A 25,679-nucleotide genomic window follows, 5' to 3' on the forward strand; every position below is an offset into this window, starting at 1 on the left:
CTGATTATTTAACTAAAAAGTAATCTGAAGACATGCAATCTTAATACACCCAAAATAGTTTAAATTCCACTATTTCATAAAATGTCTGAGTTACACTAGAAGCAAGAAATATCTGAAGGAAGGAATAAAAGATCTTGTGAATGTCACCCAACATGGTTTTAGGGTTCTGTACCCCAGAAGCAACCTCCCCTCCACCTACAGAGGATTGCTTAGGAATTAACTAAGTAAGCAATCAGAGACCATGTCAGTAATCCCCTCACGGTTGCTAGCCAACAGGTAACAAGAATAATACTGACAATTATGGAAATTGTAAACGTGTACAACACTGACAAACACCAACTGTTTTAAATATTCCATAATTTGCAGTGAAAAATATTTTATTAAAAATATTTAATTTCAAACTTCCAACAGCTCACAGTGAATTACATTAAAATCTACTAGTCTCTTCTCCAGGTGAACTGCAATACATGGCCAGAGTACTGAAAATTGTATTGTTTTACAGTTGAAAAATATGTAAATATTGGTGATCAAGGTGGCCTATCATTAATGTATAAAAACTAAAGGCCTGCTTTGAGATTTGCTCTATCTGAAACATGAGAAGAAAAGTTTATCAGTGATCCTAACAAATGTGCTGTCGGCTACATAGGGCTTAAAATATTTTTAATTGCAGATTTATAACAAAAGTTAGAGTTCCCTGCATGCTTCTCTTCTGCTTCACCTCTAATACGTTTAGACTAAATCCTATTGGCTGCTAATGTGGAAAAAACATGAGGCAAAAAACCCCACATAAAGAATACCGCCCACATAAAGAATACTGATACTCAGGACAGTCATTGATGTGTACCTTCTTGACAGAAGCAAGGAAAACAACATTGTTAGGAATTAATTATAGCACATTCGAGCGAGGAGGCTAGACAGGTCACTAGGGAGAAGGTGATACAAACACACCCTTTACTCTGCTGGTAACTCAGCCCATTAAACTATTTTCCTGTTCATGGCTCACAATTCTCTATCCTAGTGTAGAAAACACGATCAAATGTCCAGCACAGCTGCCACCAACCTGATTTAACATTTATATGTTAATAAAAAGAAACACAACATTCTAGCAGTGAATGGACTCCACAGAAGATTCATTACTTTGTTAGCCCATTAGCGTTTCTTACCCAGTGCCTGAAGTGCAGATCAAAATCCATTACACATAATGATTGCACTCACCTTACAAAGAAAATACTGCCTTTAAACAGAATTTAATTCCTATGCAAAACAAACAAAAACATCTTTTACCTGGGATATTTGTATAATAATTCAATAATCTAATAATAATTTCAATGCACACACTAGAAACAAAACAACAAAAAAATAACCAACTACCAAGGCTGATTAATGTAACATCCTGTGAACAGCACCAAGAAGTCCTGTATATTTTTAGAATTCTGTAGTTTAAGAAGGTATAAAAATTGTATGTGCAAAAGATTTCTTCAGTGCCCATGAGGCACTGGTCTGTATTTATATTAGGATGTACATTTTAAAATTCAAATCATGTAATATTACCATTCTGTTATTTGGAGAGTGCTATAATGACAGCTATAGAACAAAAGTTATTCATGAAAAAACAGTTTATTTCAGTTCAACATTTTTAAATCAGACCCAGTTTTAAAACTAGACAGGCCCTTCAAAGCCTGGTCTTGACTAAAATAAACAAAGTTACTTTTCAAATTCTGCACAACAATTTAAAGCCGTTGTTTTCCTTCTTCCACTCCAGTGACACACTGGACATTGCGATGCAGAACTGCGTACCGCAGTTATTTTCAAACTTTCTGAGAGTGCTTCTGATCCATGGCCATGAAGAACAGGCAGACAGCAGCTGTGATGAACACATGCACTCCCTCATAAAGTAGTTTTGGTGAGAAGACACTCCATATGAACAGGTGGTAACGCAGACCTGTTACCAAAACAATGTAGATGGCAACTGGAACTGAACGGAGTACAGCGTAGCAAAAACAGCCATGGCCCACCGCCGCTGAGTTCCTGGTAACAAAAACAGAGGAGTTCGTTCTCAGGCAAATTTAGTAAAGACATCTGAGTTTCTCTGCTTTGTAGCATTATTTCACAACACAAAGAATACTCACACATCTCCACTTTATGTTAGAAAACCGATTACTGATGCAACGATGTAACTAATAAAGCTTGTCCTTATCACCTCTATATATCCTATAACACGTAAGCATGTTAAGCATAAGCATAGCAACTGTCACCGCAATAAAAGCGCCCAGTAGTTCTCCTCACACTTAGAAGGTTCTGTGCTTTAACACACTTTTTTCTAATCGTTAAAGTCTCCATTAGGCAGTTTCAAGATAGCTTCGTCTCATGGTGGCCTTCCAGTGCCTTTCCACAGAATCTGGATGATAAGAGGCAGAGAAGAAAGACTTCAGTACTCTTCACAAGGCTGCCTAACCAGTGGATGATCCCATGGAGCCTGCTGCCCTTGTAAAGGGCATAAACCCTGCCAGAGTGTGCTGCTGCCCACAGCCAGTAACATTGTACAAAGCAACATAAAACCTATGCTATTAGAAAACTTCACAAAGTTACCTAACAGCATTTTGCAGAGAATACCACATTCTGCGGTTTACATAAGCGACACATTGCATTCCTTAGCTCAGCTGCACCCACTATATTGCAAGAAATGTCTGCCCCTTATGTAACCTGCGTCACCCAGATCTGCCACATTGAAGTATTCTGGTGGGTGACCGGAGTCAGATGAAAATGGAAGTGAAAGAGTTTTCTGCACTTCGACTGTTCGCCCTCCCCTGAGGTGCCAACTTGCGGCTATGATGCTGGGTTGGCATATGTCCACTTTGGCCAAACCACTTCTGCAGAGACTAATTCCCACCAAATTCAGATGCTTACCTGTTCAGACAAAAGGAAGGAATAAAGCTATTTCATTAGAATAATAAGCAGAACATTCTCCTCTCTCCATCAAAATATTTTACATCATCAGTTCCCAAAAGAACACACCAGAAAAAAGCTCAAGTATTTACACTGAAGTCCTGATCTGAGAATCTGTTCTGCTCCTCCCTGTTTTTAATTCTGATCTTGTTCCAAGTAATAAAAAATTAAGATGACTAGCACTTCTGTAAGACGAAAATTAGTCACGACTAAGCAAGCTACAGAATGCAGTATTTGACATAAACCGTTAAACTTACTATTCTTTAAATCAAGATAATTAGGATACGGTCCTACTTCCCAGCAAAATTCCAAAGACTTTGAGCGGAAGCAAGAACAGGTTATGAACGCAGAGTTGAAAAAGCAGCTAAGAACAGCAGGTGTGAATGACTGCAAAATACACATTCAGTTCACAGAAAACTATTTCCCTTGCTGCTTGACCAAGGAAACTGAGACTTGGCAGTGAGCTAGGCAGCTCCCTGCTTCTGCATAACGATCTTATCCTTCAGTGAGCTTGTGTAAATACCAGCTTTATGTTTAATAACTGATTTTGTTGACAAGGATTAAAACAAACCGCAGTTCACTCAGTCTTAGCTGTTTTCGTGCTGATATGAGTACAAATAGTGTTTATAGTAGTTAGATGATACAACTGAATAAACAGAGGAAATGGTTTTTGAGTCAGATAGGCAAACAGGCAATTTTTAAACCATTTTCCAGAGTAAAAAAATGCACTTGACAGACGAGCTAGACAAAGGCTATCAGTGGTTGTGGCTATCACATTTGTAAATCTCAATGATGGGATGTTCAAGGGAATCCTAAAAGAAAGGAGTGAGAGTGCTCATGGATTTACACATCCAGGTCTTTCAAGAACTCTGCATTTTAAATTTAAATTTCAGTTCATAACTTTTTGCCTAGTTTGTGCTCACCTAACAACACATTTAGTACCCTATCATGAGAAAGCTCCTAACTGTAAATCAGTGGTGTTAAAAATGTAAAAAATGGCTACTTTTTCAATTATGAAGAAACTGGCTGGAAGATTATTTTGAATTGAATCTCTGTGTTCACTTATTTGCCTCAAAAATTAGGCAGACTTAATATTTTAGCAGAATGAGAGCACATAGTAATCTTTACTAGAAACATTTGAACTCTGCATTTTACATTATGATTACCAGCAAAGAATCCTTAAGCCAATAAGTAAATGGTACAATTCCTTTTGTACTCTGCTACAGTGAAAATAACAAACTGTCTTCTCCTTATATAATACCTTTACTTCCAAATGGTCTTGGCACTGGCTTCATCTCTCAACAAAATACAGACACCTACCTGTGAAGGGAGGGAAATCTTGGACAGTTTCACAGTATAATGCAGCAGTGCAATTTAGAGAAGCACACTATCCACAAAGTTGAACTGTTAGTGGGTTCAACAGCAGAATAATTTGGTTTATTCTGAACGTGGTATAGGAGGTCCCGTGCATGTTGTTGCGGAAACAGAACTGGAATGACTGAGCAGAAGCAGTCAGACCTACTCAGCTATTCTGATGCCAGGACAATGAATGATTTAGTTATTTGAGCACAGCACCATTCCTTCTTCTGGCTTCTGCCAGGCACCCAATTTGCTGAATAGCTAAGAATAATGATTTTGTGTGCTCCTTCTGCTCATTATACACACACACAGAAACCACAGGGTACAGGGCTTCACCAGGCCATAAGGCTGCTGCTGTTAATGTGATCAAGTCAATCCATGTAGCTCAGCTGGTACCCGAGTTATTCCAGAAGTCACCAGGGTAGCACAGAAAGCTGGCTGTGGCATGCCACTCATGTATTCTACTGCTTATGAGCTGGATCCGCCAGTAATGAATAACCTTGCAACCTCTCAGTGCTGTTCAGTGAAAACAACAGATTACAGGACACACCTAAAGCATCAACCTGTGACTATTTCATACTGAACTGTCTCTGCAGCAGTTAATGCCTTTTCTTATTTAAAGGAGAAAAGCATAGAGGGATGTAAACTACCTCCATGTTCTGACAGAACCAGCCTAATATTAAGGCCTATGCACAATGCAGGAGCAAACCGGTAAGTACCCAGCCTCTAATATTAAGCTCATTTAGCAAGTTAGCTTCTGTGGACCTGAGAGAAATCCAAATGTTTTAAAGATGACAAAGCATATCCAAACTTCATGCGAGATTGATGCTGAAGATTGCTAGATCCAGAAAATAAAATGTCTTCAGAGACTTCTGAAGCAAAGTACACTATAGATTCACATCACTGAACACACCATATTTTGATTGCAAACGTTAAGTATAGTTGAGAACACATATTGGCTTTCAACAAAAATCTCTTTTAATTGAATGTTTAATATGTAGAAAAATATGGCCATGCATTTGTGCTATTAATAGGTTTTCTCCTTCTCTGGATCTTCTAAATCCTACTTGCCAATGTTTTGTCAACAAATCTTTCACCTCTCAATCCATCTCTAAGGTGTTATGGATAATACAAGGTTTGTAAAATGAAAAAAAATTATGATGCCAGAACCACAAAAGAAAAACAACTCTTCTATTGTGAAACATGTCTTCAGTTATATAGAATAATTGGCAGATGGTGGCACAAGTTTTGTAGTTTAAAAGCAAGACCCCCTCCACAGATTGCCCTAAAAATCCTTCCACAAGGTATTTTAAAATACACTGTTTTACATTGTTCCAACCCTTGTCGTAACGCACCAAATTAAACAAACATTTTAGAAATATGCAAGCATATGAGTGAGGAATACCCCAGGGCTGTCATTTTTCTGGGATTGGAGAGGAGCATCATGTCTGGAGGATTTCAGTGTGAAATATTCTGAGTACTTTCAACTTATCCTCCAGCATTTCTGCCCTTCCAGTTCCTCTTTTCTACCTGAACATCAGTGCCTAGGTTACCTCTTACTGGAGATACAGAATTTGCATATTTGAAGTAAATTTTTACTCTATTAGCAGCAATTTTCTTTCTAGGCTTTCTGCAGTTTCAGTTTGCAAGATCTCCCTTTTAGTGCTCTCTGAAAAATAGCTGGCACTTTGTTAATCTGCATATATTAATAAAGGGTTGCAGTCAGAAACAAACCCTGTAGCACTCCAAGTGTCTGTCTGTGGCATCTTGGAATATCTGCAATCTGTTAAGAAATTGCTCTGATCTAAGCAAGCAAATATCAATTAGTTTAGCAGCAAGAACAAATTTGCTACGTCTCTCCCACATGCCCTACTCTCACCTAGTATAATTCTTACAGTGCTATTTTAGATTATTGCACACAACCCTGCATTGTCATGGAAAAACACTATATATTTTTAGTAGACGCAAGGGAACCAAGACTTCTTTGGAAATTTACATTATCAACTCTGGTATGGACTATATAATCAGAAAAGCATTAATTCTATAGAGTCACAATTTTTGACACCAAACCATATCAGTGGACAGAAGTCAAAAAGGGCAGTGTCCAACAAGCTAAAAGGGTTGTCAAGTATATTCTACAGTCATGGAAATGAAGCAACTTGGGGATGACCATTGATTTTCCTGTGCATCCTCCTTCTAGTAAGAAAGGTGGAGAAGCTACAACTACCTGAGCAAGGTCAAGTGTCCATGGCAGTAAGTTACAGTTGACTGTAATATATGTGGACTGTAGCACAGGATTCAGCAGGTTCTTACAAAGACTTAGCTATAAAAGGCTATTAAGACCTGAAATTTCAATTCTCTTCACTTCAGCATCAAGACTGGGAAAAACAGGATCATATCAATAGTTTTGTCTGTTTTCACTGCTGGCATAATCAGTTGCGCTGGGAGCTACCTGTCAGAAAGAGTAGTCTCAGTCACCCAGCAAAGGTAATTCTTATCATTCACATCCACTACTAGCTAACCTGCTTAGAACAGAGCTCTATCTAAAACACAGGGCATATATCAAGTAAGTTTCAGATTTCTTTTTCCCTTCTCCAGTCAGGCTTGGCCCCTGAAAGTTTCAGATGAACTCCCTAAACTGGAGACCTAACAAAGATTTATATTAGATTGCAAGCAGGAATGCAGTTATGCTGCCGTTGGGCCAGAAGGTCTGAACAGCCACTCTGGCTACTATCATTATTTAACTGCTAGGGCAAGAAATCAAGTGTATCTTTAATAAAGGTTGCCAAGATTTTTACAAGCCTAACTGGAGAGATGTCCGCTAGATCCAATTCACCCTCTGCATGTGCTCATTTCCCCAAATACTGATCCTGTGGCAATCAACTTACAAAGAACTGGAAACTCTCTGCTTTTCATTTGATCAGTTCTCACCTTCTCTTACAGAAAAAAGAAAACACTTCACAAGCTCAAACACCCTTTCTATTTCAGGACTGCAGACAAAGAACTAGCTAAACCACACTTTAGGCACCATGACCGTGTAGTCTCTAGATTTCTTCACCACAAAACTGATGAGTTCCAGCCATTCTTCAAAGACAAGATTTGCATGCCGAGTGCTCCGCTTGATATGCTTTTCCTCACTGCTTCGGAGGCAGGCCATACTGGTATATACGCAGTGCCTGCTCCTGCCTGTTATCACTGCCTCAGCTTTTCCCATAAGGCTCTGTTCAGGTTAGTCCTTAGCACATGTTACTCTGTTCAGCTCCAAAGAAACCAAAAAAGTTAAACCAGTCTATTCCTGTTGACAGTGGCCCAGGCTTTAAAGCAACAAGATACAACCAAATCACTAAAATTCCTAACAAGCAAAACACAAATCCTAAGTGTTCCAAAGCCCAGCATTAGTCAATTCTCTGCAAGTATTCTTCCAAAATCCACTTAGCACTTCTGAAGACTTCTGACAGAAAAAAAACTGAAGCATTTTACGTCAGCATCATACATGAAGGGAATAACAAGGACACTTACAGCTTGATTTTCTGTTAAGGTGCATCTACAGGCTTTTCTGCCCACCTTTGTAAACAAAGAGCTCTTTGTCATCCTTTTAGCTAAAGATGTAAAGAAAAATTGCATCCAACAATTCTGGACAGGCAGGCTCTGAAGAAACTTAAAATAGACTGTTACCATATTATTTAATTAAATTCAGACTTACCAGTTTAGAATATATCAGTCTAACAGAAGATATGACCAGTGTCACATGGCATTTCTAGAGAGGTGAGGCACAGATTATTTAAGTAATGGGTAGGAAATTATTTAAGTATGGGTAGAAAACTGGCCAACAAGACTAACTCAAGAAGGTGGTGATCAATGTTTTTTACTCAGGCTAGCAGCCTGTCACAAGTAGGGTCCCCCAGGGATTGATACTGAGCCCCAAGCTGTTCAACATCTTCATAAAAGATTTCGATGATAGGAGTGAAAGCACCCTCACCAAGTTTGCTGGTGACACTAAACTGGGCGGTGAGGTGGACCACGGAGGGAAAGGCATCTTACAGAGACCCAGACAGGCTGGAAGAGTGGGCTAGCAAGAACCGGATGAAGTCTAACAAAGACAAGCACAAAATTCTGCACCTGGGACAGAATAACCAAAGGCCCCAGTACAGACGAGGATCTGTGTGGCTGGGGAATAGCCTTGCTCAAAGGGACCTCAGGGTGCTAGTGGACAACAAGGTTAACATGAGTCAGCAGAGCACTGCTGCAGCAACAAAGGTAAACTGGGTCCTGGGCAACATCCACAGGGGCATGCGTAGCAGAGATAGAGAGATGACTGTCGCATGCTACTCAGTGCTTGTCAGGGCACACCTGGAGTACTGTGTTCAGTTCTGGTCCCCAAAATTCAAAAAAGATGCAAACAGACTGGAGAGGATCCAAAGGAGGGCTGGAGATGATCAAAGGGCTGGAGAGCCTGCCCTACAAAGCAAGACTGTAGGAATTGGTCTCCTCTCCCAGAGGAACAGAAGGCTCAGGGAGACCTCATCACAGTATTACAGTACTTAAAGGGTGGCTAAAAAGAGCACAGAGGTGTTCTCTTCACCAGTTACCAAATGGAGAAGAAAAGCATCAATGGTACAAGTTGCATCAGGAGAGGTTTCATCTCTGGATAAGAGAAGACTTTTTTACAGTGAGAACAATTAATCACTGAAACAATCTTCCCAGGGACATGGTAGCCTCCCCATCCCTGATGGTTTTTAACATGTGACTGGACAGGATGCTTGATGATCTCATCAAGGCTCCCTTTCCCATGAAAGGTCAGACCAGATGATCTTTCAAGGTCCCTTCCAACCTGGGCTGTTCTATTGTTCTGTGAAGCAATACTCACTCTTCTGCACTGAGGAGAGAATCAGTTCTTCATTGTATTTTTCCATTACAGTAACCATTTTTAAACTTGTGACTTAACTAAATTAACAGCTCTCTCCTCAACTTACTCCTGCCATGCCAATAACACACATTTGAGAACTTGTGCACTTCAGGAAAATGTGTGAGAAAAGAAGATAGAAAAATCCTGGATAAATGCAGAGGGACAGCATCCCGTGTACAGTCCTATCCACAGCTACCAGAACCAGCAGTCAGTTATGCTGGCCACAGAACAGAAAAGGACTAGAAAACTAATGGTGGAAAAAACCAAACAACCCTGCAAGTAAGAATAGTAAGACAAATCCATTAACAGCAAAAAGTACAGGTGACATCTAGAAATATTTACACCATAAACAAGTATGTAAGCAGAAGTCTACAAATATGGCCCCCTCTTTCCAGAAGTGTCCCTCTGAATAGCTCTGCTCCTGCAGTGGCTCCAAACCACTGAGAATCCAGCATCATCACGCAGCCCTTACCAACAGCAGAGAAGAGCTGAAGTTGGTACTGCGCTTTAATCTGAAGATTTCTGTTTCAGAATCAAGAGGAAGGAATATCCAAAGTACCAAAGAGAAAGGGAGGAGAATTAGTTCAGTGTGTATACTTCATGCAGTGTATCAGAATATTGCTCCCAGCTTTCTTCACAGCTTTTTCTGGTGCAATGTGCAATGGATTCATGTTCAGAGACTCATTATTCCTTGTGATGCCATGATATGACTTCTGGGATTATGCAGGGATACTCGTACTGAGCCCAAGTATCATACATAATTTTTACTTTGTCAAGTTTATAGGAGCACTGGACTTAAAAATAATTTGCATGAAGTTGTATAATTAAAACTATATAAAAAAACCCCAAACCACAATACTCAGTGTTAGCATAAAGACTGTAGAGCCCTACAAGCCTTCTCTTGCAAGCAAAATGGATTACAGCAGGATCTGTAAACCCATACCCTAGGATCTCTGCAAAGGATTACACAATGCTAATACCATGAAGCATAAAAGGAACAGTAAACAAAAATGGTTTCACCTTGCCAAGAAATTAAGTGCAAGACCAATTTTATTTCTGAGGAAGATACCTTGGTATACCAGCTGCAGACCCTCTTCCTCACCAGACTCTAGCTGAGGAGAAAGCAGAAAAATCAGCACAGGATTTTTCACGCCATAGTTTTGATGGTACTATAATGCTAATCTTGGCTGTAACACATAAAATGTAAAGCAAACAGACAGGATACATCTTTCAGAAGATTGCAGATGTTACTTTGATGTTACAACTACATCAGAAGATGCAGATGTTACAGTTTGACTGTGTTCAGTGGCCAAGGAACCTAAAAAGACAGCTCCAAGGAAAATGTGGACATCACCTGTCAGACAGAGAAGCAGAGAGAGAAAAGGAAGCAGAAAGAATGAGGGTGACAGGAAAAGGGAGAGGGAGCAAAAAGGTAGAGAAGAGCAGAGACAGCTGAGAGTGCAAGACAGGGAGGGCAAGGGAGAGAGAGGAAGCAGGGGAAGTGAGAGGGAGAAAATAAGCAAAAGTAAAAGAAGGTGAGTGTGAGTGAGGAGACAAGGTGTGGGATACAGGGAACAAGCAGGACAAGGGGAGAGAGAGAAGGGCAGAGACAGAAAGAGAGGGAACACAGGAGAAAGGGAGAGATGGAGCAATATGGAGACACAAAGGAAGGGAAAGACAGTGCACAGGGAAAGGAAAAGAGAAAAGGCATGCACGACAGGGAGATACAAAAGGAGAGAAAAACAGCAAGAGAGGAAGGAGGGTAAGAGAAAAAAGGGGAGACAGACAGAAAGGAAGTCTGAACAGAGATGCACACAGAGGCAGAGAGAGGAGGGACAGGATCGAGGAAAAAAGGGGGGGTGGGGAACTTTATGGAGAAAGACCATGAAAGCAAAGGATAGAAAAGAGGAGAGAGGGATATGGGTATGGACTGAAAAACAAAAGGGGCAAAAAAGTAACGGCAGGAAAAATAGAAGGGGATGGGGGAGAAAGCAAGCAATGGGGAGAGAGACTCAAAGAGGCAGATCAATTGAGAGATAAAGAGAGACTGATGGAAAAGGTGAGGAAAAGGGAAAGGGAGAAAGAGAAGGATGAGAAAGAGAGAAAAGGAGACAGGGAGGAGAGAAAGGGAGAAGACAGAGAATCGAAACGAAATGGATGTGAAGAGCATGATAAAGGGAAAGAGATCAAGAAAGGGGGTGGAGTAGAGAAAGACAAAAAGGACAGAGAAAGAGGGACAGAGAAGAGAGTGCATGGGGAAAAGAAAATTGACAAGAGAAAGGCAGAATAGATGGGAAAAGTGAGGGAGAGGGAGAGACAGAAGAGAGAATGAGAGAAGCAAGGAGAAAAAGCAAGCTACTAACGGAAAGAAATGGAAAGAGAGGGAACAGGGAAAGGGTGAGAGAGACAAGGAGAGTAAGAAAGGAAAAGAGACAAGGGGAAGAGAGAAAAAACAAGTGGAAAACACACTGGTGAAGAGGAAAAGACAAAGTGGGAAAGAGAATGTGCCTGAAGGAAACTGCATGTGCAAGGGAAGTAAAACAAGGAAAGGGGAGAAGCTGGGCAAGTGAGAGGGCTGGAGAACGAAAGGGGGCTGGAGAAAGAAAGAGCACATGTTGGCATAAGAGAGAGATGAGGTGGAGACAGAGACCAAGAAAGAAGGGAGCACAGAGTAAGAGGAGAGGGGGAAAAAGACAGGAAGGCAGAGAAAGGAAAGGAAGAGAACAAAAAAGCACAGTGGGCATAGTGACATCAGGAGAGCCAAGGGGTGAGCAGAGGTTGGTGAGAGAGATCAGGGGACTAAGCTGGAAACAGGAAAAGAAACAGGATTGAGGGAGACTGGAGTAAAACAGAGACAAAGGTGGAGTGAGACAGGAAAGGCAGAGAGAGCAAGCAAGAAAAAAAAAGTGGGCAAAGAGAGCAATGAGAAAGAGAGACTTGGAAAGGAGCATGCGTGATAGACTGAGTGAGAGGCAAAGAGACAGAAATAGAAGCAGGGCAAAGAAAGCCAGAGTGTGATTGAGAGAGAAAAAAGAACAGATAGAGAAGAGTGAGAGGAAAATAAAATGAGTCAGGCAGAGGCCCCGGGGGGTGGGGGGGGGTGGTGAGGTAAAGGTAAGCCGGCAAGCAAGGAGGAAGGAGGGGAAGAGGGAAATAGGCATAGAAGCATAGGCAAAGACTGACAGGGACTGAAGAAAAGAGAAGGACACAGAAGCAAAGAGGCAAAGACAGTGAGCAAAAGGTAAAGAAATCAAAAGTGAAAGAGATGCAGTGGGACAGCTGAGTGAGAAGGGAAAGGAGGGACAACAACAAGGACACAGAGCATGCTAACGAGAGAGGGGAGCAGGCAAGTGAAGAGGAGAGTAAGGAAGCAAAAGGCAGGTGTAAGGACAGCATGGGAGAGCAGAAAAGAGTAAGGGCAAAGAGAACAGGAGAGAAGACAAAGGGAAAGAATGACTTGCAAAGACTGATTACGAGAGAAAGGGAAAGAAAACAACAGAGGGAAAGACAGCAACAGGTAAAGAGAAGCAGAGGGAGGAAGAGAGAGAGGAGAACACAGTGAATAGGAAAGAGCAAATGAGACGGAGCACAAGTGAGCAGGAGAGTAGCAGAGAGAACAAGTGTAAGGAAAGGGAAGAGCAAGAGGAACAAAAGGCAACAGAGAGAGGGAGGGAAAGACAACTAGCAGGAGAGCAAGAAGTTTGCACAGTAGTTTCTGGGTTCTCCTTTGGGAGCTTCTGGTGACAGGGTCCAGGAACACTGGGCGAATGCTGGGAAAACTCTGAGAAATGTGAGGGTACATGCTCTTGCAAGATAGGGGCAAGGTAAGGAGAGCCACAGGGCTGTGGGCCTCAGGAAGCTATAGCAGTTTCTAATGTGTTCAGTCAGCTGCCCTTGACACACAGTGTCTGAAGCCTTTGTTACAGCTGCTGCCTGGTAAAAAAGGGTCAAGCACCTGTACAGCTTGTAGGCCTACAACATAGTTAAGACAGGAGTTTGTGCAGAAGGGTGCAATGAATGGATCCTCATCTCAATTCAGACTAGTTTAAACATTTTCAGGCATGGTAGTGATGTACCAGAGCACATTCTCCAGCAGCTCTTGGAAAGCTGTCCCAGACTGAGTTTTGCATAGCAGATGCAGGCCTCCAAGTCCCCAGCTGCAGGGATTGTGCAAGGGCCTCTCCCTAAGGCTTGCAGAGATGGTCCTCTTTCCTGCAGCAGATACGCTGTTGTTGAAGAACTGTGTCACAAAGTGGATGAGTTACAGGAGGAAGTGAGCAAGCTTTGCAGCATCAGAGAGGATGAAAGAGAGACACCCTAATAGCTTCAAGGGCCTGGGACCCCAAATGCAGTGCAGGCATAGGAAAAGTCTGTCCATAGCAAAATGGTAAGGGAAAACTGTGGAAGGCCAAGGCTGGAAGACAGTGGCTTCTGGCACCAAAAGGAAGGCTCCTGCTCCACCTGAAAGCTTTCAGCTATGAAACAAGTTTGTTGTCTTCAACGCTGAGGAGGATCTGGGTGTGCTTTTGAGACAGCTTTTAGGTAAGGATTAAAAAGCAGACCAGTACAGATGAGATTGTAATGAGTGTCTGCTATAGGCTGCCTGACCAGGAAGAACAAGCAGATGAGATCTTCCACAGACAGCTGTAAGTAGCCTCATGTTTGCAGGTCATGGTCCTCAAGACATACTTCAACCATCCCAACATCTGCTGAGGGACAGCACAGCAGGGCATAAGCAATCCAGGAAGTTCCTCTAAAGCATCAGTGACAACTTCCTGACTGTCCTGGTTTCAGCTGGGATGGAGTTAATTTTCTTCTTAGTAGCTACTACAGTGCTGTGTTTGGGCTCTGATGTGAGAACAGTTTTGATAACTGCACTGGTGTTTTTAGTTGTTGCTGGGTGATATTTATACCAAGTCAAGGACTTCTGGGTTTCTTGGGCCCTGCCAGCCAGAGGGCTGGAGGGGCACAGGAGACTGGGAAGGGACACAGCCAGGACAGGTGACCTGAACCAGCCAGAGTATTCCATACCATGAGACATTATGTTCGGTATATAAACTTGGAGGGTTACTGGGGGGGATCGCTGCTCGGGGACTGGCTGGGCATGGGTCAGCAGGTGGTGAGCAGTTGTACTGTGCATTGCTTGGTTTCCTTTTCCCTTCCTTTGGATTTTACCCTTTTTCCCCACCTTTCCATCCTAATTGTTGTTATTCTTGATGTTAGTATTATTATTGTTATTACTGTTGTTCTTATCTGTTTATTCTGTTTAAATTATTAAATTGTTCTCTCAACCCTCGAGTTTTATTCCTTTCTGATGCTCCTCCCCACCCCTCCAGGTGGGAGGGAGTGAGCAAGTGGCTGCGTGGTGTTTGATTGCCAGCTGGGGTTAAACCATGACACTGACCCAACTGCAGGGAAAGACTTGTTGGTTGTGAAATTCAAAGTCTGCAGTGACCATGAGATGGGGACTCCTGAGAGGAGGGAAGAGGGGGAAAAAAGCAAGATCACAACCTTGACTTCAGGAAAAGATTTTGGCCTCTCCAGGGATCTGCTAGAAAATCCTATGGGAAAAGACCCTGGAGGGAAGAGGGGCCCGTGAAAACTGGCTGTTATGTGAGGATCACTGCATCCAAGCTCAAAATGTTCATCCCAGTGAGCAGGAATTCAGGCACAAATGCCAAGAGGCCTGCACAGATGAACAAGGAGCTCCTGGAAAAAGTCAAACATGAAAAGGACGCAAACAGAAGGTGGAAGCAGGGACAGGTAACCTGGAAGGAATACAGAGACAGTGTCTGGCCATATAGGGATGTAGTCAGAATCAGCAAGGGTTGTCAAATGCAACAAGAAGGGCTTCTATACAAGTACATGAATGGGCAGAGGATGACTGAGGAAAATGTGTTCCTGCTGCTGAAGACAGCAGGGGACCTGGTGACACAAAACATAGAAAATGACGAGGTACTGAGTATCTTCTTCACCTCAGTATTTGCTATTAAGACAGTTCTTCAGAAATCTAAGCGCTCACAGACCCAGAGAAAGCAGACAGCAAAGTCGTGAGAGGAAGAGAAGACAGAAAGCAAGTGAGAGCAAAGAAAAGCAAGACACAAGGACAACAAACAATAAGGAAAGAGAGAAAACAAAGGAAAGAGTGGAGAAAGAAAGCAGAAGAGGGAAAGAAATATGGGAAAGTAAGCAAGAGGGCAAGGGCAAGAACAAAAGATAATGAGTGAGAGACAAGGACAGAGAGCCAGCATAGGGGGTGATGTGCAACAGAAAACTAGAGGGGAAGTGAAAGGAAAGAGACTGAGCAAGAGAAAGGAGAGAGGGGGAAAGCAGGTTGTGGAGGGTATTAGGAAAGAGTGCATAAGAGGAAAATAGTAAGCATGAAAAAAAGAGGGAAAGCAATTAAGAAAAGAGAAGGCACACAAGAGAGGGTAAGTATCTGCAAGACAGAGAGCATGCTTAAGAGAGAAAGCACACATAAGGGATGAAGACTGCATGTAAGATAAAACAAGTGGGGCAAAACAGAAAAAGCTGAAGAGACCAAGAAAAAAAGAAGAAAAGAGCTAGGGAAAATGCATGTGCAGGAGAGGGAAACCAGGTACAACAGAAAGACAGCATGTGACAGAGAGGGTAAGTATTCATGTGATGAAAAGGAAAGGGTATTAAGAGGGAGGACAAGAACACACAAGACAGGAAGAGCCCACGCAAGAAACTGCATGAGAAGAAAAGTACAAGAAGGGGAAAACATGTGAGAAAGTGAGAAAGCACCTGCAAGAGAGGGAGAATTGAACAAGGGGAAGGAGTGCATGATAGAATATGCACATGAGAAAGATGGAAAGCTCAAGAGATCAAAGAAGAGGGGAAAAGCAAAAGAAAGGAAGCAGCAGAGCTAGATGAGAAGAGTGAAAGACTAAGAGAAAAATTGCAAGAATAACAAAAAGTAGATACGAGTGTGAAAATGTGCACGAGTGTGCAAAACCATTCACAGGAGCAGGGGGAGGTACATCCAAGAGAGAGAAGGGCACATAAAGAGAGGGAAAGCATGTGAGAGAAAAGGTACACACAAGAAAAGGAGGGCAGGTGCATAAGGGGAAGCATGCAAGTGAGAGAAAGCATAACAGAGAGAGGGAGCATGTGTGAGACTGAGATCAACAGAAAATGATTGTGTTCACTAGAGAAGGAAAGAATGCTCAAGATAAGGAAAAAGGGGAAAAGAGAGGGGGGAAGCACATCTGCACATGGGAGAAAGAAGACAGAGGTAAAGGTCACAATAGAGTAAGAACACATGTCACAGAGAGAGAAAGCAAATTTGCACATGAAGGAAAAGAGAGTGCGACAAAATGTACAAGAGAGGGGACACACCTGAGAAGACATAAATACACATGCAAGGAAGTGTGGCAGAAAGGAGGGAAAGTCTGTCACTGAGAGACACAGGGAACCACGAGACAGAAAGAGCACCAGACAGGGAAGGGGCGTGTGACAGAAATGCAAGTAAGAAAAGGAAAGTGTGCAACACGGACAAAGCATGCAGGGCAGCAGGAGATAGAAAGCACATCCGTTACAAAGGAAAAGCACAAGACAGTGTGAGAAGGAAAAAGCATGCAAGAGAGGAAAGGAGCATCTCAGGGGCAGAGAGATGGGATATGCCCCCAAAAAAGGGAGAGCATGCAGAAGAGGAAGACAACACACAAGAAAGAGCAAGCAAGGGAAACCAAACCTGAACAGGTGAGATAAGGGAAGCATGCAATACTACAGACAGAAACCACAACAGAGGGACAGTGTGAGAAAGGAAGAGGAAAAGGGGAAGGCAAAACACAAAAGAGGTAAAGCTGCAGCCTCCAAGAAAGATGGAAGAGCAAGAAAACAACAAGAAAGATTAACAGAGCGAAAACTGCACAAGAGTGAAGCTTGTGTGAGAAGGAAAGCAAAACAAAGAGACATAAGAAGACAGGCACATGAGATCAGAAAAGTATGCAAGACAAAAAACATGGGAGGGTGAAAGGTGCAAACACAAGAGTGGAAAAGAATGCAAGAGAAAGTGGGAAAGTCTGAAAAGACAGCAAAGCAAGAAAAGAAGTCTGAAAAAGCAAGACAGAAGGAATGAGATGGTAAGAGTAACACAGAGGGAAAGTGCAATGGATCAGGAAAAGTACACAAGACAGGAAAAACACACACAAGAAGGAGAAGCACACAGCAAGAAAAAAGTGTGACAGCGGGAAAGCCTGCAGAAGCATGACAGCAAGAAAGATCAAGTGAGCAAGTGCACAAGAGAGGAAAAGGACATAAGAAAGCAGAAGCATGTGATGGGGCATGCAGGAAAGATACCACAAGTAAGGGGAAAAACACATGTAAGAAAAGTGTGAGCATGCATATGCAGGAAAGAGGAAAAGCGTGCATGACAATGACAGGAAACATTGCAGCATACTCACAACAAAAGAAAGCATATGCAAGGAGAGGTAAAGCTTGTGAGAGATGGAAAGTCGAAGAACAGGAAAGCACATGTGAGATCAAGACAGAACTGCAGGAAAGAGCAGGACAGTGTGTGAGACAGAAAGCATGAGTGAAAAACAGGGAGAGGAAAGGTGTACACATGACAGAAAAAGGCCATATGCTAGATAGAGAGCAAAACAGAGAGGAAGGGAGATGAGCAAGATGGAGAGGGAAAGCAAGAAAGATGTAAACAAAAAAAAGAGTAAAAAATAAGTGAACAATAAGAAGAAGGAAAGCATGTCTGCAGGACAGTGTTGAACAGCACTATGAAGCATGAGACAGTGAGCATGAAAGAATGCTGTAAGAGAAAGGGGAAGCATGCACGAGAAGGAAAACAAGAAAGAAAAACTGCATGCAATGAAGATAAGCCCCAAAACTCAAGAAAAGGGCAGAAAAGTGAGAGAGCACTAGGGAACAAACAAGAGCGTAAAAGGGAAAGTATAAGATGGAGTGGAAGAGCATGCAGAGGGAAAGCGCACATCAGTATTCTTGAGAGCTAAAGCATGACAGTATTTACTGGGCTGGCTGGGGTGGAGTTAACTTTCTTCATAGCAGCTTGTACAGTGCTGTGTTTTGAATTTGTGATGGAACGTGTTGGTAACACACTGATGTTTTAATTATTGCTGAACCCTGTCTGCATATCAGGGCCTTCTCAGTTTCTCATGCTGCCCTCCAAGTAAGCAGGCTAGGGCTGCCCAAGAAGTTGGGAATGGACACTGCTGGTATACCGGTATAGCTCACCCAACTGACGAATGGGATATCCCATATATTGTGCTCAGCAGTAACAGCTGGGGGAAAAAAAAAAGGAGGAAGATTGATGTTTGTGGTTACAGTGTGTCTTCCCAAGTATCTGTTATGCACACTGAGGCCCTGCTTTCCAGGAAAGTGGGTAAACATCTGCCTGTTGATAGGAAGCAGTGATTAAAGTCGTTATTTTACTTTGCTTGCACATGGCGTTTTGTTTCACTTATTAACCAATCCCAACCCACGTGTGTCTCATGTTTGCCCTTCTGATTCTCTTCCACATCCCACTGCAAGCAGAACAAGTAAATGGCTGTGTGGTGCTTAACTGTGGACTGGAGTTAACCCACAAAAAAGGGAAAGCCTACACACAACAGAGAAGAAAAGGATTACAAAGACTGAAACATTTAAGAGAGACAAAGTACAAGCAAGGAAGCAGTAAAGCACACAACAGATAAGGAAATGGCATGCACAAGAAATCAAAAACATGCGCTAGAGGGCCAGCATGTAAGAAAGGGGAAGAATGCAAGAGTAAGCATGAGAAAGTATGACAGACAGGGAGGGAAAGAGTGCATGAGGAAAAATTGCATGAGAGAGAACAAAAAGCCCAGGGTGGCAAGAAACGGCATGCACAAAAGAGAATGTGCACAAAAGGAAGAGAAAGCCCTCACATGCAAGAAAGAGGGAAAGAGCATGACAGGAAGAGGAAAAGGGCACAACGCAGGGGGAGCACAAGAGGAGAAAAAGGAAAACTGCATACAAGAGAAAGGCACAGTGTGCATGTGTGAGAGCAAATGCCCAAGATTAAAGCTAAAGAGAAGGAACCTACACAGAATGCATAAGGAAAGCAGACACATGACAGAGGTAACGACTGACCGTGCATGAGAGAGGGGGAAAGCATACAAGACAAAGTGTGTGCAAGAGGTAAACATGATATATAGGGAAAGCCTGACACAGATGAAGTGTATAAGACAGGAGGGGAAAGTGAGAGTGTTAGCAAAAGAAACTGCAAACAAAACAAAGCACAAGAAAAAAAGAGAGAAAACCACATATAAGATAATGTGAAGTACAGGGGAAAGTGCAGGCAGAGCAGGAAAACAGGCAAGGGAGAAAGGGAAAGCATGACGAGACAGCACTTGTATTAAAGCATGTGACAAAGCGTAAATGTGCCTAGGAAAGCAAGCAAAAAAGACAGGAAAACTGCATCTATGACCAAGGGATGGTGAAACAGACAGAGGAAGTGTACCAGGGAGGAAGAGAAAGTACACACAATAAAGGAACTATGCATGACAGAGAATTAATGCAGAAGAGAGAGAGGGAAAGAAGAAGCATGAAGCGTGAAGAGTGTCAGAGAGAGAGGAATAGATGCATGGGACAGAGGTAAAGCATGTAAGAGAGGGAAGGTAACCTTATACAATAGGGAGGAAGAGAAAGCATGCAAGAGGGAGTAAAGGAGCATGTGAGAGAGAAGTTCAGCCAAGAAGAGAAGTATTTAACAGGGAAAGTAGACAAAACAGGGTAACATTAATTAAATGAGAGAGCTTAAGAGAGCATGAAAGCGAGAAACATTCACAGTAGAGACAAGGAAAGCTTGATCCAACAAGAGGGAAAGCACATATAGGAAAGTGAGAGTATGAGAGGGAGCAGGAACACATACCATAGGGCAGGAAACTGTGAGTAAGAGAATGTGCATGAGACAAAGATCAAAAGCATGAGAGAGAGAGGAAAAGCATGCCAGAGAGAAAGTGAAAGCAAATTGGGGTGTACATATAAGAAAGTGAGAGGACACATGCACGAGAGAGGAAAGGTGCAACAGAAAGAGCAAGGGAAAGGTGACAGAGAGCGGAAAGGCATACTAAAAATTATTAAAGATATGAGAGGGGGAATGTATGGAAAAAAGAAGATTATGTTCATGAGAAATGGAATGCACACATGAAAAAGGGAAAGGATGTGACCGAACAGGACAGCGTACAAGTGAGAGGGAAAGCATGCAAGACAGCATGAGGGAGGGAGGAAAAGGGCTGCATGAGGGAGGGAAAGTGTGCCCCAAAGAGGGAAAGTACAAACAACAAAGACAGAGGGAAAGCACGACTGACAGAAGGGAAGTGCAAGAGCATGAGAGGGGGAAGCATGCAAGTAAGGAAAAGCACATGCAAAAGGAGGGAAACACACAACAGAGAGGGAAAGCATGCATGTAAGAGAGTGAAAACTTGAGAGAGGAGGGGAAAACTACTATAGAGTGTGAGGGAATGAGAGAGGGAAAGCATATTCCCACACAAGACAGAAAAGCATACAAGAAAAAGCAATAAACAAAACTGCAATAGACAAAAGGAAAAGTACATGCCACAAAGTAAGAGCAAGCATCAGAGGGAAAGTAGGCTAGGTATTGAGAGCATGCACAAAAAGGAAAGTGCAAGAAAATGAGAGGGATGTAAAGTATGAAAGAGCAGAAAACGAGCAAGAGAGAAGAGGGAAAGGCAGGGGTGGGAAGAAGGAGTGCATGAGGGAGGAAAAGTACAAGAAAGAGTGACTGGGAGACTGTTCAACAGAAAGAGAAAATATATGTAGCAAAGGGAAAGCACTGAAGGCAGTGAAGTATAGAAGAGTAAATATGTGAGACAGAACACACACACACAAAAAAAAGAGGGAAGGGCACGTAAGAGGAAAAGGGAGGCAGTAGAGATAGGGAAGAGTGTATGCAGGAGACAAGGAAAGCATGCTAGAAAGGAAAGCCATGTGAGGAAAGCAAGAGAAAGCATGCAAGAAAGTGGGAGAGGGAAGCATGCGTTAGAAAAAGAGGGAAAGGGTGTGAGTGATAAAGGGGAAGCAAGGACAAGAAGAGAAAGCGTGAGCAAGAGGACAAGTGCACTGGGCAGGGGCGGGAGACAAAAAGTGCCCAAGAGGGAGAGGGGAAAATGTGTGAGAAACACAGAGGAAAAAGCATGTCCATGAGAGAGAAGGAAGGAATTTGTATGTGAGGAATGGAGGGAGAAGTAAACATGAGTGAGTGAGAGGGAAAGCACATGCAATAGAGGTAAAGTGCACATATGAATAGAAGCATGTACAAGAGACAGAAAAGTGTATGCATGCAAGAGAGAAGGAAAGCATATGTACAGAAGTAGGAAAGCACACCTGTGGACAGGGAAAGCACAAGAGAAATAAAGCACTCAAGACAAGGCAGAAGAAAGGGAAAGTGCACAAGATGGGATACACAAATGAGAAGGATAGCATACAACAGTGAAAGCACACAAGACAGGGCAAATGTGACAGAGAGATTGCAGAAGTGAGTGTGAAAGAGGGCAAGTGTGCGGGACAGCTCAAGCATGCCAGGTTGCACATAACAGCATACGCAAGAGAAGAAAAGCACGAGATGGAAAAACTGAGACAGTAAAGATGTAACAAGTTGAATGTGAGTCAAAAAGCTTGTAAAGCAGCAAGGGAAAACTTACTCAAGGGAGGCAGTGTGCAAGAGAAGTAAAGACCATGCAGTAGAGGCATGCCAGAGACAAAGTATGCAAAAGACAGAGAAAGACTTGTGAAAGAGTCCATGTGTCCAAGAAAGAAAAATATGCAAAAAAGGGAGCATGAGAGACAGAGAAAGGGAGAGTGATAGATAAGAGAGGACAAATGTAAATGTGCAGAAAATATGAGAAAAGGGAAGGGACAGTGAGCATGAAAGAAATGTAGGGGTAGTGAGAGCCAGACATAAAGAGATGTAGGGACAAGAAGACAGAGAGAGGAGCATGGAGCAAGACAGGGACAATGAAAGGAATAGTGAGGCAACAGTACAGGCAGTGAGAGGAAAAGAGGAAGGTACAGGGGTGGGAGAAGAGTAAGGAACAGTGGGGTTGGGAGAAAAAGACCAGGAAGGACAGTGGCAGAGAAAGACTGAGGGGGATAGACAGGAAGAGTAGAGAGGGACAGAGGGGAGGGGGGCAGGGCGGTTGGGAGAGGGGGGAAAGGACCAGCAAGGGCAAGAAAAGAGACAGACAAAGGGACAGGGAGAAGGCACTGATCAAGAAAGATGGGCATGAGACAGACAGCGAGAGAGACTGAGGAACAGCTAGAGAGATGGAATGACAGTGCAGGACGGGGGGCACTGAGTGAGAGAGATGGGTACAGCAAGACAAGGAAAGAGGAAGACATGGAAGGGAGAGGATGGGGTGTGGGAAGAGAGATGGGGACAGCAAGATGGGGGGCAGTAAGAGGGAAGAGTGATGGGTGGGAGGACTGCAAGAGAGAGGGAGGGACTGCAAAAGACACATGGTGGGGCAGGGGGAAGGCAGCATGTGCAAAAGTGCGAGAGAGAGGGAAAGGCTGTCTGCAAGGGAGGAAAACTGGGAGGAAGCAAGGGAACAGGGCAGATAAGGTTTGTCAGCAAGAGACTGAAACCATGTACAGAAGGGAAAGTGCAAGCAAGAGAGGAAAAGGGTGTGACAGACTGAAAAGCATGCAGGAAGGGAAAGGAAATCAAAAGAGAGCAAAGCAAGAGGGAACAAGAGAGGGAAAAGCATGAGAAAGATGTGTGAGGGAAAGTACATGAGAGACCTGGAAAGCATGCAAAAGAGCTGGAAAGCTGAGAGGAGTGGAAAGCTCAGGCAGAAACTGGAAGAGAGAGGGGGAAGGACTGAGGAGGTGGGGTGAGAAAGCTCATTAAAGAGATGACAAGCACATCCACGGGGGGGAGGGGGGGGGATGGGGTGGGGAACGACACGACAGGTCTTGAGGACAGTGAGGAGAAACTGGGGGGAGGGAGGGGGGTATGGGAAAGACACAGACAGCAAGAAAAGGAAGCACCAGAGAAAGCATATGCAAGAGAGGCAAGGTGTATGACAGAGAGAGATGGAGCGTGTGAGGGAGAGAGGTAAGGGGCACTGCAGGGAGAGGGAAAGTGTCTGACTGAGGGGGAAGTGTGAGAAAAGGAAACCAACCGAGAAAATGTGTGTCAGAGAGAAGGGAAGCAAGGGAAAGGGAGAGAGGGAATGCAAGGGAGAGGGACAACAGAAGAGAGGAAGAGAAGGGGTGGAACAGGAGAAGACAGAGGGAAAAACCAGGAAGGGAAAGCAAGGTTGGGATAGCGAGAGATCAAAAGGAACAGCCTAAGAGGGAGGAAGAGAACACAATAAACTTGACAGAGGGAATGAAAGTGCAAGCGCAAGAGAGGAAAATTGTGTGCCTGTGAGCATGCAAGAGAGGGTGGCAGCAGAAAAATGAAGTGACACAGAGAGGGGGGATATGCAAGAGAAATAAGATGCACACAAGAGATATATGGAAGGCCAGAGAGGGGAGAAAGTGCATCTATGAGAGGGGGAATGCCTATTCAAGAGAGACAGTATGAACATCCAAGACAGTGTCAAAAGGCATGGCATATAACAGACAGGTAACACACAGCAAGACAGAGAGAGCTAGAGAAAGTGCAAGGGACAGAAAGTAGGAGAGGGACAGCAAGCAAGGATGGAGGTAGCAAGGTAGAGGGGGAAAGCATTAGCAAGAGACTGAAAGCATGAGTGAGAGGAGAAAGAGCATGCAAAAAAGAGAGAACGTGAGAAAACATGCAAGAGGAGGTCAGCAAGCCAGAAAGAGACAACATGAGAGAAAAAGGGAAGCAGTAAAGCACAAGGGGGGGTGTGGGGTGTGAAGCATGCAAGGGGGAACAAAGGATGTGAGAGAGAGCGCAAACTGCGTGTCTGAGACAAAAAGCACATGACAGAGGCAAACCGCACAACAGAGCGACAGGGGGAAGATGTGTGTGAGAGGGGGAAAGCGCATGAGGTGGAGACAGGGAAAGGCTGTGAGAAAGAGTGAGGTGGGGAAGCATGAGAGGGGCAAATCACATGACACACAGGAAGAGCACACGATGGAGAGGGGCAAGCCATGTGACACTGAGTGAGGAAGTATGTGAGGGAGAGAGGGAAAGTACAGCAATGGGGGGGGAGCTGAAGAAAGAGAGAAGGAAGGGGGAACTGAGGACAACAAGAGGGAATGAGATGAGAGAAGGAAAGCAAGCAGAAAAAAGAGGAAGCAAGAGAGAGGGCTCACAACACAGAGCTGGAGAGGGCAGGAAGAACAACACTAGCAAAAGACAGAAAGCATGAGTGAGATGGAAAGTGCAAACAAGAAGAGAAAACGTCTGAAAGAGAAAGCATGCAAGAGAGGGAGATAGACACAGAAAGGAGGGATAATGACACTTGAGTTTACAGCAGGAAGTGTAAAAGAATGAAAACAGCAGGCAAGGAAAAGCACATGAGAGATAAAGAAAGCATGACAGAGAGGCAAAATTCATGTGAGATGGAAAGCACATGAGAAAGACAACGTGTGAGAGAGGGAAGGTGTTGAGTGAGGCAGGCACAGGGTGTGCCAGGCAGAGGGTACAACAGAAAGAGGAAAAGAGTGTGGGAAGCCTGTGAGAGGGCAAGTGTGTGAGAAGGGAGGAAAAAAACTGAGAGGGAAAGCACATAAGAGAGGGAAAGCATGACAGCAGGAGGAAGAAAGCACATGAGAGGGGTAAACCATACATGAGAGAGACCGAGGCAAAGTAGGTGACAGAGACAGAGGCAAGTCACATGACAGAGGGGCAAAGGAGGTGAAAGAGGCAAACCATGTGAGATCTAGGAGTAGGAAAGTGTGTGAGGGACAGAAAGAAACCAACATGGAGGAAATACATGTCTGAGACAGAGGAAAAGTGTGAGAGAAAAAAGTAGGAAAGGCAGAGAAGAGAGAAAGAGGCAAAGCAACAGAAAGGCAAACCAGGACAGGGATAGCAGGAGGTGGAGGGAGGAAAAGCACAAGGAAATGTGGAAGCATGAGGAAAAGTGCAATCAGAAGAGGGGAGAACTGTGTGAGAGACAGAAAGCACATGAGAGGGAGAATGCAAGATTTAAAAATTGAAATCACCAAACAACAAACATTGGAGAGGAAATCACTGACAAAGAATAAACAAGCAAGACAACAAAGGTGCATGAGAGAGATGCACCTTTGAGATACGAGATACGAGAGATACGAGAGGGGAAGCACTAGGAAGACAGAGGTACAGCATGTCTGAGAAAGAGGTGTAACATGGCAGATACAAAGGAGACAGAAAGAGAAGCAAATGGAATGATATAGACAGCGAAGTGTGTGAGAGGCAGGCAGAACGTAAGAGGGACAGGGGAGAGAGAGAACCAGGGGAAAGAGGGAGGAAAAGGGACGCACCTAGAGAGAGCTAGAAAGAGAGAGGTAAACAGAGGGTACAAGAGAT

The 25,679-nt window shown here is 43.5% G+C and overlaps 1 protein-coding gene across 2 annotated transcripts in view; it reads right to left on the reverse strand.

Moving 5' to 3' along the window:
* Positions 1 to 376: 376 nt before the first annotated feature.
* The window catches only part of PIGG (phosphatidylinositol glycan anchor biosynthesis class G), a 98,833-nt gene continuing 73,530 nt past the window's right edge, over positions 377 to 25,679 (reverse strand). For both annotated transcript variants that reach the window (XM_040579424.1, XM_040579425.1), the window contains exon 13: positions 377 to 2,028. In XM_040579424.1, the coding sequence (XP_040435358.1) occupies positions 1,809 to 2,028 (220 nt within the window). In that variant the 3' untranslated portion in view covers positions 377 to 1,808. The remainder of the gene's footprint in view (positions 2,029 to 25,679) is intronic.

This window comes from Falco naumanni, chromosome Z (assembly GCF_017639655.2).
Source record: "Falco naumanni isolate bFalNau1 chromosome Z, bFalNau1.pat, whole genome shotgun sequence".
Lineage (NCBI taxonomy): Eukaryota > Metazoa > Chordata > Aves > Falconiformes > Falconidae > Falco > Falco naumanni.